The sequence below is a fragment of the Stenella coeruleoalba genome (genome assembly GCF_951394435.1).
Source record: "Stenella coeruleoalba genome assembly, chromosome: 21".
NCBI lineage: Eukaryota > Metazoa > Chordata > Mammalia > Artiodactyla > Delphinidae > Stenella > Stenella coeruleoalba.
In genome coordinates this window covers 24,254,021-24,271,668 of record NC_137167.1, presented here as the reverse complement: position 1 = coordinate 24,271,668, position 17,648 = coordinate 24,254,021, and the positions used below count along the sequence as shown (strand labels likewise).

General features: G+C 46.1%; 1 protein-coding gene and 1 long non-coding RNA gene across 3 annotated transcripts; one reads left to right on the top strand and one right to left on the bottom strand.

The window, feature by feature from the left end:
- Positions 1 to 5,631: 5,631 nt before the first annotated feature.
- LOC307179715 lies at positions 5,632 to 13,035 on the bottom strand. Its single transcript, XR_013825523.1, has 3 exons — positions 12,948 to 13,035; positions 10,279 to 10,432; positions 5,632 to 5,803 (listed from the first exon to the last, which is right to left on the bottom strand). It is a non-coding gene; the product is annotated as an uncharacterized lncRNA (long non-coding RNA).
- CDKN2AIP (CDKN2A interacting protein) lies at positions 12,694 to 16,460 on the top strand. Of its 2 annotated transcripts, none has more exons than XM_079909258.1 (3): positions 12,694 to 13,195; positions 13,633 to 13,732; positions 14,358 to 14,495. In XM_079909258.1, the coding sequence occupies exons 1-3, from the start codon at positions 12,924 to 12,926 to the stop codon at positions 14,364 to 14,366; spliced, it is 381 nt and encodes a 126-aa protein (XP_079765384.1). In that variant the 5' UTR covers positions 12,694 to 12,923; the 3' UTR covers positions 14,367 to 14,495. The 2 variants fall into 2 exon arrangements, with proteins under 2 accessions (XP_079765384.1, XP_079765383.1); XM_079909257.1 differs by having other exon boundaries at positions 12,696 to 13,195; positions 13,633 to 13,763; positions 14,358 to 16,460.
- Positions 16,461 to 17,648: the final 1,188 nt, after the last annotated feature.

The window sequence follows — 17,648 nt, the reverse complement described above, 5'->3', positions numbered from 1 at the left end:
AACAGCCAACATCTACTGATCCAAATCCTGGTCACCTGGGAAAGGAAAAGGAGACATACAGCTTGCTTTTGTCATGTGACACTCCCGGCTAATTGGAAAGGAATTACCATTTGACCTCGCAGAAAATAAATTGAACCGGAGGGGATTGTGTTTTAAGTAAACCTGGTAGTTAAACGCAATCCTCCGCTCCCTCCACTTTTTCTTCAGAACAAACTGGATTTCATTTCACCTGGTCTGAGGAGAGTCTAAGTCATTGGCAAATGTTATTGGCCCATGTATGAAAGTTGAGCAAAATGAAAGTACAATATGCAAATGAACCCAAGTCACCTAGGTAGCAGCAGAAACGCAACTTTGCATTTCTGTGCAGTGTGACTGCTTGCGACAGTCATGACTTTGGCTTGTTTTAAAACTTGTTTTAAAACTCACAGTGGCATAATTCTCTACAAAGCTTCAGTCCTACCTTGCACTTTTTTCTCAAGCTTCTGTATAGCGATGACTGAGCATGGTGTTACACCCAACATACCCCAGGGATCATCCTGGGAGACCCAGTCACAACTTACCCACGGCAAGGAGTGAGAACTCCTGCTTCTGACTTCCTGAGAATGATGGAAATGTGGGTCCTGGCAGCCCCTCCCAGATTTTATCTTGCCTGAACTCAGCAAGATAGTGATCACATGTTCAGCTGGAAATGGAGCTTCAAGAAATGGAAGCCGGGGAAGGGACACAGCACACCGGCCCCAGTGCTACCCCAAGCCCTCCGCTTGCTCAAAGGAACCCCCAGCCTCTGGTGTTGGCTGCACACACACCCCCTCGTGACCTCCCAGCCTCTTTGGAGGCTCCATTTTGGGGCCTGACCTGACCTGGCCTGGTTCCTTGTCTCCTGCTTGGCATATTTACCAAGTTTTCCATATCTTAAAATCTAGTTCTGGGCTTCCCTGGTGGCGCAGTGGTTGAGAGTCCGCCTGCTGTTGCAGGGGACGCGGGTTCGTGCCCCGGTCCGGGAGGATCCCACATGCCGCGGAGCGGCTGGGGCCGTGAGCCGTGGCCGCTGAGCCTGCGCGCCCGGAGCCTGTGCTCCGCAACGGGAGAGGCCGCAACAGTGAGAGGACCACGTACCGCAAAAAAAAAAAAAAAAAAATCTAGTTCTGCTGCAAATAGCTGGGCTCTCTGGCTTAAGCCCAAGAAAGCCTCTCACCCACCCACACAGCTGCTCAGTGACCTACATGCACCCGAGTTTTAGATGCCGGAGAGGGAAGGAGTTAGTTGGAAGCCTGTGTTAAGCAGTCTCTCCCGGGACTTTCCTGGTGGTCTAGTGGGTAAGACTCTGCGCTCCTAACGCAGGGGGCCCAGGTTCGATCCCTGGTTGGGGAACTAGATCCCACATGCATGCTGCAACTGAAAAGACCACATGCCGCAACTAAGAAGTCCATATGCTGCAACTAAGACTTGGCGCAACCAAAATAAATAAATTAAAAAAAATAAATCTTAAAAAAAAAAATCAGTCTCTCCCAATGCAACAGAGGTGAAGAGCCAAGGGCATTTAGCCCTTTTTCGTTGTTCACATCTCAATTAAAGTAGTTGCCACTTTCAAAAATAGTGATAATATTTCCTGAGGGCTTCTCAGTAGCGTGGCATTATATTAAATCCACCCAGGACTTTTTGCAGCATAGAGGATGTGACATTTCTGGTCTCGATGAGCATATAATAAAAAGCAAGCCATGGCAATTAATAGCAACTATTTATGGAGTGCAGATAGAGGCAGAAGGGCGTATGTGCGTAAGAGAAATTAATTCAATGCTTGCAAAAGGAAGACAATTATATCAGGAAAACGTGCCTACTTGGTGTAAAAAGGCCACTGCGGTTCTCGGCACTGAGCCACGCTCACCCTGCAAGCCTTGGTGCTTCGTATATTTATGTCTTTCGTTACCTTCATGATTGCAGGGAGCCAGTCCGCTGCCTGCCATCATTCTCCCCTTTATAGAATAGCCATGGGCGGTACAGGGTCGCTCAAGGTCATGGGCTCAAGACAGGGCTGGGTCTGGAGGGAGACGGTCATCGCCCCCATAGCTGCTTGGCAGCGTTTGTGAGGTTAATTAGCGGCTTCAGCTGATCACCTGCAGCACAGGTGTCCAGCTTCATCAGCACGACGCCTGGCTTCCTCGTCCCCAACCTCAAAGGAAAACGCCTGAGCTGGCTGGGCCTCAGGACTCTTAATTTCTATTACTTTTGAAGCACCATGAAAGAACACGGAAAAGAAGCTTAAACTCATTCTAATGACAATAACCCACCAATAACCATCACAATTACAGCAGGAACTCTGCTCTGTACTTCGCCATTAGGCGAGGCCTCTTGGAATCACTGAGAAATGCTTCTGCTGTTGTGTTCACCTCTCTTCCCTTCACTCAGATAATTCCTCTTGCCCCAGATGGAAGCCCCAGCCTGCTTGAAGCTCCCTGAAACTTCTTCCTCCCCTCCCCTCCTTTTCACCCTCCTGGAAGGGACACATTAAATTACCACGGCCTTTCTTTCATCTGCAAGCTTGACCACCACTGAGGGAAGCAGCCCTAAGGCTGGGGTGGAGAAAGGCGTGATCCATGCCTTAACTTTCTGGGCTTCACTTTACTGACTGTCCCCACCCAGTCCCAACCTAAAAGGATGGAGAAGGAGAGAGGGGTAAAGGCAGGATCCTACGTGTGGCAGTTTGAAAACGTGGCCCCCAGTTCTCTGATACTCCTTCTATCGCTAGGTGGCATCTCTGTCCTCTGCTCTCGAACCTGAGCCTGGCAACGATTTAACCAATAGAATACAGTGGATGCAAGATAATCACTGTGTCAGTTTGGGGCCCAGGCCTTAAGAAACTGGTAACTTCCACTTCTTGTCTCTTGGGAACCAGCCAGCAGACTGGTTGAGAAAGGCCAAGCCGATGGTAGAGAGGCCCGTGGGGACAGGAACCAAGCCCCCAAGCTCTCAACCAACAGCCAACGCCAACTCTCCAGCTATGTGCGAAAGCCATCTTGTAAGTGGATCCTCAGCCCCCTGACGTGCCCCAGCTGATACCTCGTGTAGCCGAGATGAGGCTTCTCCCATGCCCTCATTCCCGTCCAAATTGCAGACCTGATCTGCCGCATCAGTTTTTCAGACAGCAGTAAAGAACTGGAGCTCCAGGGTTCCAGCCTTCCTTGGGGGATCCCAGGGAGGGATGCTGACCCTCCCCAAGCCCTCCCCAAGTGGCCCCCGGGTCTGCCTCTCACACGAGGATTAGGGGTCTGTGAAATGGGGTCCCAACTGCTAGCCCAGCACTGAACACCCTTCACACACTTTCCAACCCTCTCTCCCCTACAAGCCCCGCGGCATGTAGGGGACACATGTATCCTCTGAGTTTGGGAACCTACCCATTACTCAAGATCCTTAGCAAAGGTCCTTCTAACAGTAAAAATAAATGCGGATCAAGAACTCATCACCTGGGCTTCCCTGGTGGTGCAGTGGTTAAGAATCCGCCTGCCAATGCAGGGGACACGGGTTCAAGCCCTGGTCTGGGAAGATCCCATATGACGCAGAGCAACTAAGCCCGCGAGCCACAGCTACTGAAGCCCGCGCACCTAGAGCCCGTGCTCTGCAACGAGAGAAGCCACCGCAATGAGAAACCTGTGCACCGTAACCAAGAGTAGGCCCCACTCGCCACAACTAGAGAAAGCCTTCGTGCAGCAAAGAAGACCCAACGCAGACAAAAATAAATAAAATAAATTAAAAAACAAAAAAACTCGTCACCTTGTCCAGCAGGCCCAAGTCTTTACCCCCTGCTGGAGTGGGGCCTTTTGTGGACTCCCTTCCACAGGTCTGCAGAGTGCTGCGCGCAAGTGGATCCCAGAAAGGGGGGGCGGATTGGGGGGGGCAGGTCTAGGAGGGGTGGGGCCTGGGAGGGCGGAGCCTGGGAGGAAGCCCAAGGGAGGTAAGTCTCAGGAGCCAAGGGGGGACCTAAGGGGAGGAGGAGATAGGGGTGATCAGTATCAAACAAAAACTAAACATAAACTAAATCAGGGCGGATTTGAGTAAATAGGAGGGAGGAAGTCGAGGCCGTGCTCACAGCCAAATCCATCGCGCTTGTTGAGAAGGGGAAGCAAGCAATGGGCAATATGTAGCTAAAGGGGCAGTGGAGGGCCGATAGGGACCCCTTGTTTCTAGCGTGGTTTGGTTTTGAAGAGGGAAATTGCTAAGCAAGTTTATTCAAGAGAGCAGACCAGGGGAAGAGTTGACTGCTAAGGCCTGGCTGCTCCCTGGGGAGGTGCAAGGGGGTGCTACCAGAACTCAAAATGTAGGGGAAGCCCATCGGCGGTGCCGGGGAGCAACGCGGAGATGCTGGGGCCCGAGGGCCTAACCAAGGGGGAAGGGCGTGCACGAGCCCACTCGGCTCTTTCCGTACAGGAGGGGCTGCGGGCCAGGAGCTGGAAGGGTGGAGTCCGGCGCCGGCCTTGACGTTGCGTTTGCACGCTCTGACGCCGATGGTCTTTTACAAACCAATAAAAATAGCATTTTCCAAGTAAAAACATAATTTCTAAGTATGCTTTTATTCCTTATTTATAGAAGAGGGAGAAAACCGCGACTGTCCACACTGAAAATGTCTTTGGGAGGAGGGTTGGCCTCACTCTTCTTCGGAGTCACCTCTGCATGTTGCCCACTTCGGACCCGCCATCCCGGCTCCTCGAGCGCCACCCAGTGGCCTCAGGGAGGAACATCCCGCGAGCTCAGCGCGGCTCGGGCTAAAACAGCCCTTTCCGAAGGCGTTTTTCCTGCCAAAGAAAACCGCCGTGTGTCACAACTACTGGAAAAGCAATCCTGAGAAACAAAGCCCTGATTTTTTTTATAGCAGCAGTGGAAACCGGACCCCACTTCCTTCCTCCAGGATTAGGGCCTCATTGATGCTGGTGGAATCGGTCATTTTGTTTCGCCATCCGTACTCAGAGAGTGAGAGAGGAGAATTACTTTCGCTCTCCCAGAGATCTTATCAAAGGTTTTTCTGTTCGGATTACCAAACTGTTACAAAGAACTCTCTTATAGATGTTTCTTTGACTTTTCTTTTTTTCTTTTAGGTTTTGTTTTTTAATAACATTGAGCCAGAATTTCCCTTCCCTGCGTGGTTGACAGCAAGTGGGTTTGCGGGCGTGTAGTGGGTGACACTTGAGTGTCTTTCTGTGCCCTCCTGTAGAGGAAACAGCGTCCCTGTTCTCCACCAAGGCACCTTGACTTCTAGCTGGGGTGACCAAGTGGATCTATACAGTGAGTGCTATGAAATGAATTCAATTTCTCATAAAGGAATTCAGGAGAAACCACTTCAAAATAAAGGTTTAGCCAAATTCAAAACTGCAAAGTCCATAACCAATTATTATGCAAAGTAGGATGGAGGGGGCAGTCCCTTCCAGGTGGTTCCCAGCACCACCTGAATAGCTGTGAGTAATTGAGTTATTTACCCCTTTAAGGCTTGATGTCCCCTGCAAAATGGTGATGACAGTAATACCAACTTCGTAGGATTATTGTGAGTTTTAATGAGATAATATATAGCTAATGGTTATGAATTTTACTCTAAAACAAGTAGCAAAAATTAAAAAAATGCCACATTTTGAAGTTTCTAAGTCATATTAAGTCAACTTGCCTGTGTGATGAGAAATTCAATCTCAGTCATGTTTGGGTCTCCTCCCATCTCTAGGGTCACACGAGAACTGCTGGCGTTATCTGTAGTGTCCAAAAAACCAAAGTTGGGCCTCCAGCCCTTGTTGACTCACGTGGCATTCCCGCACTGAGATGGAGCCTGGCACAAAGTAGTTGCTCAATAAATATCATTGTAATAAGTCTAAAACTCAGTCTATAAAATGAAAATCAAGAGGCTACAGTTAATCTGATTGAAATCATCTAGACTCTGATGAATACTTTTTTCGTGTCCATGGTTCAGGAATAGGTCTGGAAACTTCTTCCCTGGTGCCCTAAAGCAGAGATCCCGGAGAGCCTTCCCAAGATGGTTTAGTTGGGAGATTTCCTGATCCCTTAATGGTCTAGCTCATAGTTGACCCCTGTGCCCAGAACCATAACAAATTTTGAATTTTGTACATTCGATGTGCAAAAGACAAATTGGACCACTGAACTCAACAAAAATAACTACTTCAGTCAAAGGTCTAGTGACCTTGGGATATCTTTAGCAGATGCATGTGACCCAGCTACTGAGCCTCAGGAATGCAAGGGACTAGCTCACCCGGTGCTCCCAGTTTAAGGACACTGCCTACCTCGGTCTCTCCAACACAAAAAAACTTCCATCACTACGAAAGTCTGGCCTTCCTCACATCGTCCTCACTTCATCACGGGCTCGGTCAAGCCCAGGAAGGCAAAAGTCGGTGAGAGACCCACCCTTTTCCTGTTAGACTCCTGGAAAGACCCCTGTGTTGTTACCACGCTCTGAATACATCCCGATGTCTGGTCTATCAATCCCATTTCCTATTTTGTTTCTGTTCTTTGGCTTTAATTCAGGACCCTCCGAGCACATCTTGCTGAGATCACACTCTGACTTAGTAAAATAGTGCCCACTGTGTTGCTGGTTTACTTCATTGCGCTCAAGTGAGCTCAGGTAGGGGGCTTCACATGCAGACCTTCACAGCGATGGGGGAAGAGCCTCGAGGAGATGGAAGGGCGGGGCTCCGGGAGGCACCGGGCTGGTGGGAGGTTTGGAACAGGGCAGTGTTTTGTGGGTCTGACTCTAGTGCCCACCGAGACGTGACTCAGCCACATTCCCCATCCCTGCTTCTGCTTGGGGGGCTTCTCCCTTCTTCTCCTGCTACCAGGCAGCCCCTGCACTCTGATCTGCATGCCGTTTTCTATGCCATAAATTCAGCTCCATGATCACGTGTTCCGCCTGTTTTGAAACTTCAGCCCACTAGTGGTCCAGCGTGGCCTTCCTACCTCACAACCTCCCCTTGTGCAGTCTCTCAGCTTCAGATTCTACTGATAGCAGCCTACCTCGCATATTTCAGAAAGGGGATGTGATGGGCATTGGCAGGGCCTTCTGTGTCAGGCTCCCCTCCCAGGCCAATGGTTAGCCTATCATACGGTGCTGAATAAGACCACCATGTGCGAGGACGAGCCTGGGTCTGCATAGGTAGAGCTGTGTTTTGGAAGAGAACAGTGAGCACGGGGAATGCTGTGATTGACAAGTCTAGGACAGCAGCCAGGGACGTGGTACCATGTGATCTGCCCCTTTCCTCTGCCTGTCTGCATTCGGTTATGTTCATACGTTCATCTGGTCTACTCAGGATCATCAGTGACCTCCCGACTGTTAAACCCAATGGTCAGTGCTCAGGCCTCATTCTCCTTGACCCACCAGCAGCATCAGACCCAGTTCTTTCTGTCTTCCTTGAATGTTGTCTTCCCTTGGCTTCCGGGACACCGCATTTGCCTACTTTCACCTCTACTCCTTTCTCAGTTCCCTTTGCTGTGCGCCTCTCTAAGCTTCAGGGAAGGTGGAATCTCAGAGAAGCAGGTCATTCTTCACGGAGGTCCAGGGAGGGGGGCTCCTAGGCACGGCTTGCTGGCCTGGAATTTTTAGGTCTAATCATAAACCTGTGGGACCACCCGTCAAAAAGCAATTATTTCTGTGTCAGTATTATCCCAGCCAGATTATAATCTGATTTTATTTTATTTTGCGGTACACAGGCCTCTCACTGTTGTGGCCTCTCCCGTTGCGGAGCACAGGCTCCGGACGCGCAGGCTCAGCGGCCATGGCTCACGGGCCCAGCCGCTCCGCGGCATGTGGGATCTTCCTGGACCGGGGCACGAACCCGTGTCCCCTGCATCGGCAGGCGGACTCTAAACCACTGCGCCACCAGGGAAGCCCTATTCCTGTTTTAAAATTAAGAAAACAGGGACTTCCCTGGCATCCAGTGGTTAAGACTTCGCCTTCCACTGCAGGGGGTGTGGGTTCAATCCCTGGTCGGGCAGCTAAATTCCCACATGCCTCAGGGCCAAAAAAACAAAACATAAAACAGAAGCAGTATTGTAACAAATTCAATAAAGACTTAAAAAAAAAAAAAGGTCCACATCAAGAAAATCTTAAAAAAAAAAAAATACTTGCAGAGGTTAAACAATTTGCCCATGGCCGCAGTGGTGATATATAATGGAGCCGGAATTCAACCCCAGGAATCTCTGACTCCCAAACGGTTGTTCTTAGCCACTAAGTTAGGCGATGTTCTGTCCTCTCCTTTGGCTCCCTCAATCCCTCCAGGAATGTAACTTTCTACTTCCTCTCCTGCCCACAGTTTCAAGGCAATCACACATTCATGCATTGGAGCCCTGGGCACAATGAAACACACGTTTCAATGCTTCCTGTTCTAGTTTTCAAATTGCCCAATAATTAAGTGGATTACTGCTGTCATATCTTAGTGCCTGGACTGAACAAGGGTTGGTTCAGTTCCTATTTCTTTTGCAGCCACTACACCTTGTGAGTTAATCAAAATTTATTACACTTCACCAAGGAGCAATATGTGACACAGGACAGCGTCCTAGACCACAAGTCAACAGACTGACTATTTTCCTTGGTTTCTCATTCTTGCTTTTCCATTAACCAGCTGTTTGACCTTGGGCAATCACTGAACCACTCTGACCCTCAGTTGCCTCATCTATAAAATAAACACAGTCTTAAGGTCCCCTTCCAGTGCGAACTGTCCATGATTCTGAAGAGTGAGGATCAAGTTTATTATTTTATGGGAACTTGAACTGTGCTTCTTCAAGTACCAACTCTTGTCTGAGCTCTACCTGTATCTCATTCCTAGATTTAAATCTAGGGCTAAGCATAAGTGAAACTTTCACAAAAGGATGGGAAAGTACAGATAATAATAACTTCATCTTATTGGTATTTGGAGGAACATGACTAAAAAGATGGAATTGTTTTCAGGAAGGATCTATATAATATTCTGTAAGGAAATATAGTAATTGTTATAAAAAGATTTTATCACGTTGCCTAAGATGTGGAGGAAAGGAAGTCCTCTGATAAGAGGGCTTCCCACAGGAGAATTATCTTGTGCCATTTGAAACTCATTACTATCATCCTTTCTTTAAAATCTTTTCTGGCATTTGGCGATCTTACTGTGCATATGGCTGTGACTCCCACTTTTTTGAGTGTAAATTCTTTATTTACTGATTTTGTTATTTCTCTTATATGATATTGACCCTGCTCAGATGTTTTATTATTCTTAGGGGGGACGCATGACTCAGACCTGTACAATCAGAATATTTCATATCCCTGGCTATACTGTTTATTTGAGGGATAAATACGTGACTCAACAGAACCAATGGATTCCCAACAGAACCTCAGGACAATGACAGAAACTATCAGGAAAGATAAGCTCCCTTTTCAAAGCAGTTGCTGAGATATGGAGTATGTATACGCTATGGGCTGCTAGAACCATCTTGCCATTATGTAAGAAGAGCTTATCTGAGATTGAGGCGAACGCAGAGAAAGCAAAGTCCAGAGATGCAGAGAAACAGGATTCCTGATTATATTGTTTGAGTACCTGGATCCCCAAAGTCTACTCCCTGGATTATCAGTAATATAGCCAATAAATTCCCTTTCTTTTTTATTTTTAAGCAGAAGCCATTTAAAATCATAATTTGTTTGTCGCTTGCAACTGAAATTAATCAACCTAGAATTTGTGAACCTGTACAGAAAGCCCATGGTTCCCTACTTCTTCACATCAGTAGATGCCCAAGGGGTCTTTCTAAAATTGAGCCTACTGCTTGCCACAGGAAAAGAAGGTAGAGTGTTATCATATCTTATCTGACTTTCCTTTTATATGCTGATTGTTAGACACTAACCCCCATGAAAGATGTAACTTCACAATCCTATTTAATTCTCACAGCAGCAAGCACATTTATTAACATTTATTAATGTTAAGGCTTAATGTAAAAACAAAATGGCACAAATCCTGCAGGTAAGTAGGGACCATGGTGGCTGGGGCACTTCAGCATTCCTCTCTTTCTCTCTCCTTGTGGAACTTTTTGGATCCCTCTAAGGTCTGTGAGAGACAAGGGGTGTGTGTGTGTGTGTTGGGGGAGGAGGAGGGAGTTGTATAGTTAATTACTAGAGCTATAAAAGGCCTTCTCTAAGTTCATTTCTTCTCTTATAAAGGCCAACCCACGCTGGGCACTAGTGGGCTGTCTTCTCCCAAAGGTCCAGGCAGAGCCAACACGTCCTCCTCCCCACTCAGCTCCACCCTCATTGTTTTTCACAGGTTCCCTTCTCACCTTTTCTCTCTGAATTCTCCCTCCCTCCAGTCTGAGAATTTGTCTGCATATGGTGAGAAGGCTTTTTTTTTTTTTTTCCTAGTAGAATATATGCTATCATTCTTAACTTTGTGGTCCGTGGTCTATTCCCCGAATCTTCATATGCAAAGTCAACCTTTCAAGAAAGAAAAGAAAAGAAAAAAAAAAGACATGCATCTTTTCAGTAAAGCAGCTGGCTTTTGCAAATAACAAATACTCCAGCTTTCAGACCGTAATGCTTTTATTATAACTTTAACAATTAATTTTGAAATCCAGGCTCTATTTGCACCCCCTTCAAGGCAGTGAAGCCCATGGGTGGAAGGCTACAGGGCAAAAAGAAAAACAGTGAGAAAATTCTTGGATTAAAATGTACAAATATCATCTAGGTACGTAATCTTAGATTCTTTTACTTGCGACCTCCCCCTTCTCTCACCAAAGAATTCATGAAAGGAAAAACCATGAAGTTTCTCCAGTCTTTTAAAGTGCCAGGTTTAGGACATGGAAGCAACCTAAGGGTCCATCGACAGATGAATGAATAAAGAAGATGTGGTACATATATACAATGGAATATTACTCAGCCATAAAAAGGAATGAAATTGAGTTATTTGTAGTGAGGTGGATGGACCTAGAGTCTGTCCTACAGAGTGAAGTAAGTCAGAAAGTGAAAAACGAATACCATATTCTAACACATATATATGGAATCTAAAAAAAAAAGGTTCTGAAAAACCTAGGGGCAGGACAGGAATAAAGACACAGATGTAGAGAATGGACTTGACACGGGGACGGGGAAGGGTAAGCTGGGACGAAGTGAGAGAGTGGCATGGACATATATACATTATCAAATGTAAAACAGATAGCTAGTGGGAAGCAGTCACATAGCACAGGGAGATCATCTCGGTGCTCTGTGACCACCTAGAGGGGTGGGATGGGAGGGTGGGAGGGAGATGCAAGAGGGAGGGGATATGGGGGTATTTGTATACATATAGCTGATTCACTTTGTTATACAGCAGAAACTAACACAACATTGTAAAGCAATTATACTTCAATAAAGGCGTTAAAAAATAAATAAAGTGCCAGGTTTCCACTTCTTTTCACCCCTCTAAAGTTTCGGGGGAAAAGAGGAAAGAAGAGCAAAACTAGAAGCAAAATCGTAAGCTTAAAAAATTTCTGTGCCTCTGTTTTTATGCACTTTCATTGGGCACGACAGGAAAATGGGCTCTACTATTTTCACACAATAGTTGAATTTTGCTTGTTCCAGCATGTATATAAATTACCTGGCTTTTTGTTAATCCCATCTAAGTGACCATTCCTTTTTTACCTTGTTTGACTATTCTGATTTATTTTAAAATCACAATCCACATTTAGTGAGAGGAAAATTTCTTTTTATTTCGTAGTTTATCATTCTTGTCACTTATATAAGTGACAAGAATGATAAATTATAAGTATCACTTATTTTATTATTAAATTTTATTAATCATAAAATACCCAAATACCTAATATTGGAAACATAACAATAAGCAAGCCAGCAGCTATGCTTTAAGTCTGGACATTCTAAAATGGAAAAAATGCAAAGAAAAATATAGCTCTAAGAGGGGACGTTTAGGGGCGTGGAGACAAACGCACTTTTCCAAGCCGCCTCCTGGGTATCCTTCCAGCTAGGGGTTACAGTTTGTTAATTTAAGGAAATACGACGGAGACCGAAGGTACTGGCGCAGCGTTTATGTTACTGACCAAATATCCACCCTAGAGGAAGCAGTACTGCCCGGGTTGAACTGCGGAAACCAAACCCAAGTCTGCGGGGTCAGGAGTAGTTTCAAAGACTGGGCTCCACAACGCAACATCGAACTGGATTAAACATTATCATTTACCTTTATTATTAGTATAATACTTTTAAGCTAATATACACCTGCACATTCCTAAATGCCCCGAGACTGGACGACCTCAGAATGCCTCGCTTGTCTACATTCGATTTTCTGCATAATCAGAAAAAATGGAGGCGAGCTTTGTCTACTTTGGCCCCGCTCGAAACCAGCGTCCTCGGGCCGAGGCGCCCAGACCTCGCGGCCGGATGGCGGCTCGAGTCCGCGGGGACGCGCGCGGCACGCGAGGACTCGGCCTGCCCCACCCGGCCGCCCCGGAGCCCGCTGTCCTCCGCCAACCCCCGGAGCAGCGGGCCCGGCGCGGGAGCGCGTGGCGCCACAAAGCCCAGTCGGAACGCTGGGGCCGGCGCCGAAGCCGAGGGCGCCCGGGGCGAACCCACTAGCAGCCCTCCCTGGCGCAACGGCAGGCGCGCGAACCCTTCATCTCGCCCCGCCTCCCCTACCCTTGCCGCAGGGGCCGCAGCGCCGCGACGGCTCGGGCGCCGCAAAGCGTCCTGGGAGAGCCGGCTCGCACCGGAAGGACGCGCGGGCGCTCGGCGGCAGCGAGGTTATAAAAGGGAAGGAGCCGGCGGCGGGCGGAAGTGGGCGGTTCAGCTGCTCCCGGCGCTGTTGTTTGGTGTTTGCGCTTCTCGAGGGGGTTCTGTGGTGGGCCGCCGGTGCAGGCCGCAGTGACAGGGCCGCTCGCCCCGCAACTCCTAGCCTCGGCGCAGCGTCCAGATCGCGACTTACGCGACCCGCAGGCCCAACATGGCGCAGGAGGTGTCGGAGTACCTGAGCCAGAACCCGCGGGTGGCCGCCTGGGTGGAGACGCTGCGCTCCGACGGCGAGACCGACAAACACTGGCGCCACCGCCGCGAGTTCCTGCTCCGCAATGCCGGGGACCTGGCCCCCGCCGGCGGCGCTGCCTCCGCTCACCCGGAGGAGGCCGCCGACGCCGAGAGCGGGACCCGCAGTCGGCAGCTGCAGCAGCTCATCTCCTTTTCCATGGCCTGGGCCAACCACGTCTTCCTCGGGTGCCGGTGAGTGAGCCGGCGTCCCTGAGCTGCTCTCGCGGTTTTGTCCGGAGCTTTCGGCGGAAGGGGAAGTGGTGGAAGCGCGGGAATCCGCGGGACAGGCTGCCCTCTAAGGGCGAGAAGGGCGTCTCTGCCATGGTTACCAGTCTGGAGGTGCTCCCGTTGGGTGGGGAGCTGGCGGTGGAGTTGTTTGTTGGCGATGAGCTCACAACGCTCTTGGGGGAGAGGGGCACTGAATCTAAATTAGGTTTGTAAGAAGGGATCCCGCCTCCCAGACCCCGGGCGTTTGTTTACGGCGTTCCAGGAAACAGAATGTTCCTGGCGGTTGATTCCGTTTCTTGATTACAACCAGGAAATGCAGTTCCTGTGGCCTGTTTTCGTACCCCAGAGGTGGCAGCTTAGCAAAAACACTTCCTAAAGTGTCTTTCCCTTCCTTTTTTCAGGTACCCTCAAAAAGTTATGGATAAAATACTTAGTATGGCTGAAGGCATCAAAGTGACAGATGCTCCAATCCATACAACAAGAGACGAACTGGTTGCCAAGGTGAAGAAAAGAGGGATATCGAGTAGCAATGGTTAGCAGATCATAGATGTGAACATACATAGGAGTTTAGAACTTAAATTTGATGTTATTAGGAATTATCGTTATTACTAAGTTTTTAACAAGTTAGAATTTATATAATGTTATTAATCAAATTGGAATGTTAAACCTAAATTATGTGTCTCTGTGTTTTAGGCTTTGAATTTGATAGTTTCCTTTGACTTCTGTGAGATTTTGAAGTGTGAAATATTGTCTATGCTGTTGATTTTTTAATATTAGAAATTATTGAGGGGACTTCCCTGGCGGTCCAGTGATTAAGACACCGCGCTTCCACTGCAGGGGGCACGGGTTGGAGCCCTAGTCAGGGAACTAAGACCCACATGCCCTGCGGGGCGGCCAAAAAACAGAAAAAATATAACAAAAAATTTTTTTAAATGAAAAGATTATTGGTGTTATTCAGCGCTGTTTTAAGAAATTAATGAAGTTATTCCACAGTTTTTAAAGGATCTACAAATCCTGAAATGTTTTCATCTTGTGCCTTTATTTTAATATGAGTATCTGTCTTGTAAATCTTCAGCTGATACGTATGAGGTAGGCTTAGTCACATACTTGTTTTCGTTTTTTTCAGAAGGGGTAGAAGAGCCAACAAAAAAACGAGCCATAGAAGGAAAAAACAGTTCTGCAGTTGAGCAAAAAGATCATGTGAAAATTCCTGCCAAAACAGAGCGTGCATCAGCTCAGCAGGAAAGTAGTTCAGCATGTTCGGGATCAACTACCAAGTCAGAGAGTAGTGGGAACTCAGCTCGGAGCTCTGGCACCCTGAGTCAGAATAGCTCCACAAGTGATGGAGAGCGCTCTGTTTCCAGCCAAAGCAGCAGCATTCCCTCTCAGGTAACAGCGGTAGGGTGTGGAAAAGCTTCTGAACCAGAAGCTCCAGATAAACATGGTTCAGCGTCGTTGGTTTCTTCGTTGTTGAAATCCAGTGTGAATAGTCATGTGACCCAGTCCGCTGATTCCAGACAGCAAAGTGGATCCCCGAAAAAGAGTGCTTTGGAAGGCTCTTCAGTCTCAACCTCTCAGAGCACCTCAGAGATTGAGGTGCCCTTGTTGGGCTCCTCAGGAAGCTCAGAAATAGAGTTGCCACTGTTGTCTTCTAAACCTAGTTCAGAGACAGCTTCAAGCGGGTTAACTTCCAAAGCTAGTTCAGAGGCAAGTGTTTCATCATCAGTTTCTAAAAACAGTTCCTCATCAGGCACATCTTTACTAACCCCCAAGAGCACCACCTCAGCAAACACGATGCTGACTTCCAAAAGCACTTCGCAGGTAGCTGCATCACTGTTAGCTTCCAAGAACAGCTCCCAGACCAGCGGCTCTTTGGTTTCCAAAAGCACTTCCATAGCAAGTGTGTCCCAGCTGGCTTCTAAGAGTAGCTCTCAGAGCAGCACGTCACAGCTGCCTTCTAAAAGTACTGCGCAGGCAAGCGAGAGTTCTGTCAGATTCTCTTGTTGCAAGTTAACCAATGAAGATGTGAAACAGAAGCAGCCTTTTTTCAATAGACTGTACAAAACGGTGGCATGGAAGTTGGTGGCCGTTGGTGGCTTTAGTCCCAGCGTGAATCACGGAGAGCTCCTAAACGCAGCTGTCGAGGCTCTGAAAGCAACGCTGGATGTGGTTTTCGTCCCGCTAAAGGAACTGGCAGATCTGCCTCAAAACAAGAGCTCTCAAGAAAGTATTGTTTGTGAACTGAGATGTAAGTCTGTGTATTTGGGCACTGGCTGTGGAAAAAGCAAAGAAAACGCAAAAGCAGTTGCATCAAGAGAAGCCTTGAAGTTATTTCTCAAGAAAAAGGTGGTGGTAAAGATATGTAAAAGGAAATACAGAGGCAGTGAAATCGAGGACTTAGTACTCCTCGATGAAGAGTCAAGGCCTGTCAACTTGCCTCCAGCATTAAAACATCCTCAAGAATTACTGTAATAATGTCCAAAATGTCACTGTGTACAATATCTGGTATTTGAAGAGAAAAACTGGCTTACTTTTGTATAATATGAAACACAGGCTTTCACAAATTTTGTATTGCTTTTTTCCAGTTTTGCAGAAAATTTACATTCTAGTTCTCTTCACACAGTGGAAGTTGTAAATAATTTGTGGATGACAGTATACATTAAAAGGTTTATGCGTTAGCAGCATACCAGTATGCTGTTTTATTTGCTGAAAAAAATACTGTCTTCTATTTTTAATGACACATTAGGTACGATGTGTAGTTCTGTAGTCTTAAAATTTTTGTACTACTTTGAATTTGGTGAAAATGTATTAAGTTGTCTACCATGCTTTTTTTTTTTCTAGCTGAATAAACCTTCACATCAAAGAAAAGGGGACCATAGTATTTGTCTGAAAGTCTGTGAAGCTTAAGGTTTTAAGAATGTTGGCTATAATGTTGAACATGTCTGTTAAAGAATAAAAGAGAAAATAGTTGCCTCAGACTATTTTTATGAGAAGCTGTAAGCATTTTTTAGATATAAAGCAGTGTTAAATACTTAAGGTTATTTTATTCTGAAGTTGTTTGAAATTCACCATGATTTTGACCTCTGCAGATTCTTTAAGTGGGTTAATTTATGTTTTGAGGTAAAGTACAATTTACACTTTTTCTTAAAGACGTAAATGTGGGTTTCTATATTAAGCATATTTTGTGACTACTACTATTAACAGATTGATTTGTTTAGATATTAAATGCTTTAAGCTATTTTACCTTTTCAAGAAGTTGTGGTTTTTCTTTTCGCCCCCCCCCCCCGCCCCCCGTAGTCAGAACCAATTCCTGCCATAGGCTTCCTGCGAATTCCTGTCACCTGTCACTAGTCGTTGTAAATTGCAAGTAGGTAATTTTTCATAGCTGATAACAGAGCTTTTTATGGGTAGACAAGTTAACAGTTTGCAAATCTAGAACTGGGTGGGTTTTTTGTTTACAAAACCTCGTAGAAGAACACTGGGCAGAATAAGAGAAGCCAAGCTCAGCTCTTTAATGAGCCTGTTGAGTGAATTACATTTGTTGGTTAAGAAAGGAAATCCTGCTTCTGTGTCTTAGGTGATTCGGACTGTATTATCCTTTGTGGCCTTTTTCTGGCTTTCTAGTTGCTGCACTTTGAGCAGTGATGGTGATAATGTACTGAGAAAAACCAGGAAATGGCCTTGTGTGTGGCAGTAGTATTGGAGTAGGAAAATTGGACATAAGTAGTAAAATGTAAGTCATGAAGTTATTTCTATTTTATATTCTAGAAATAATAGGGGATACTTTATATACCTGAATTGAAATAATCGTTTTTATTTCACTAGGTAACTTTTAAAAAAGTTTATTTTTGAGCATGTTAAATTGGATACCAAAGTTTAAAGTCCATATTATGTAAATGGGGTTGCCTTTATATAATACATTGTGAGGAGAAATAACATGAGTGTTGTGAAAGCAGTTTTAATTACCTCAGTTTCCTCAGCCTTGGAATGTATATTTTGTGGGACAATGATTGCAAGAAAAGTAAGAATAAATTTCTGTAATGTATCTAATTAGGTGGTTTAGTAATTTCCTGAATTGGCTAAATTTCCTAAATTTCAAGTTAATATAAAAGTTACTGAAAATATTTTAAATTACAGTAAACTTCTTATATGGTAGAATTGCAGGAAGCTGCTTAATGTAAAAACAAACATTAGTAAACGTTTTCTATAACTATTAAAAGCTTATAATCAGAATTTAAAGAACCCTTGATTTAAGAGAAATGCATATTTTACAATTCTTCAAAATAGTGTCGTGCAGAAGAAAACAAGCTTTGGAATCTTGAGATAGAATCTTGGCTCTTCCTCTTTAAGTAGGCATTTAACCCTTTAACTTTAACTGGGAATTTAACCCTTTACCTGTAAAATAGAAGAGCTGCCT

Coding starts and splice junctions, on each gene's coding strand:
- CDKN2AIP (XM_079909257.1), top strand. CDS start 12,924: ATGGCGCAGGAGGTGTCGGAGTACCTGAGCCAGAACCCGCGGGTGGCC. Junction 13,196..13,632: donor CACGTCTTCCTCGGGTGCCG/GTGAGTGAGCCG, acceptor TCCTTTTTTCAG/GTACCCTCAAAAAGTTATGG. Junction 13,764..14,357: donor AGGGATATCGAGTAGCAATG/GTTAGCAGATCA, acceptor CGTTTTTTTCAG/AAGGGGTAGAAGAGCCAACA.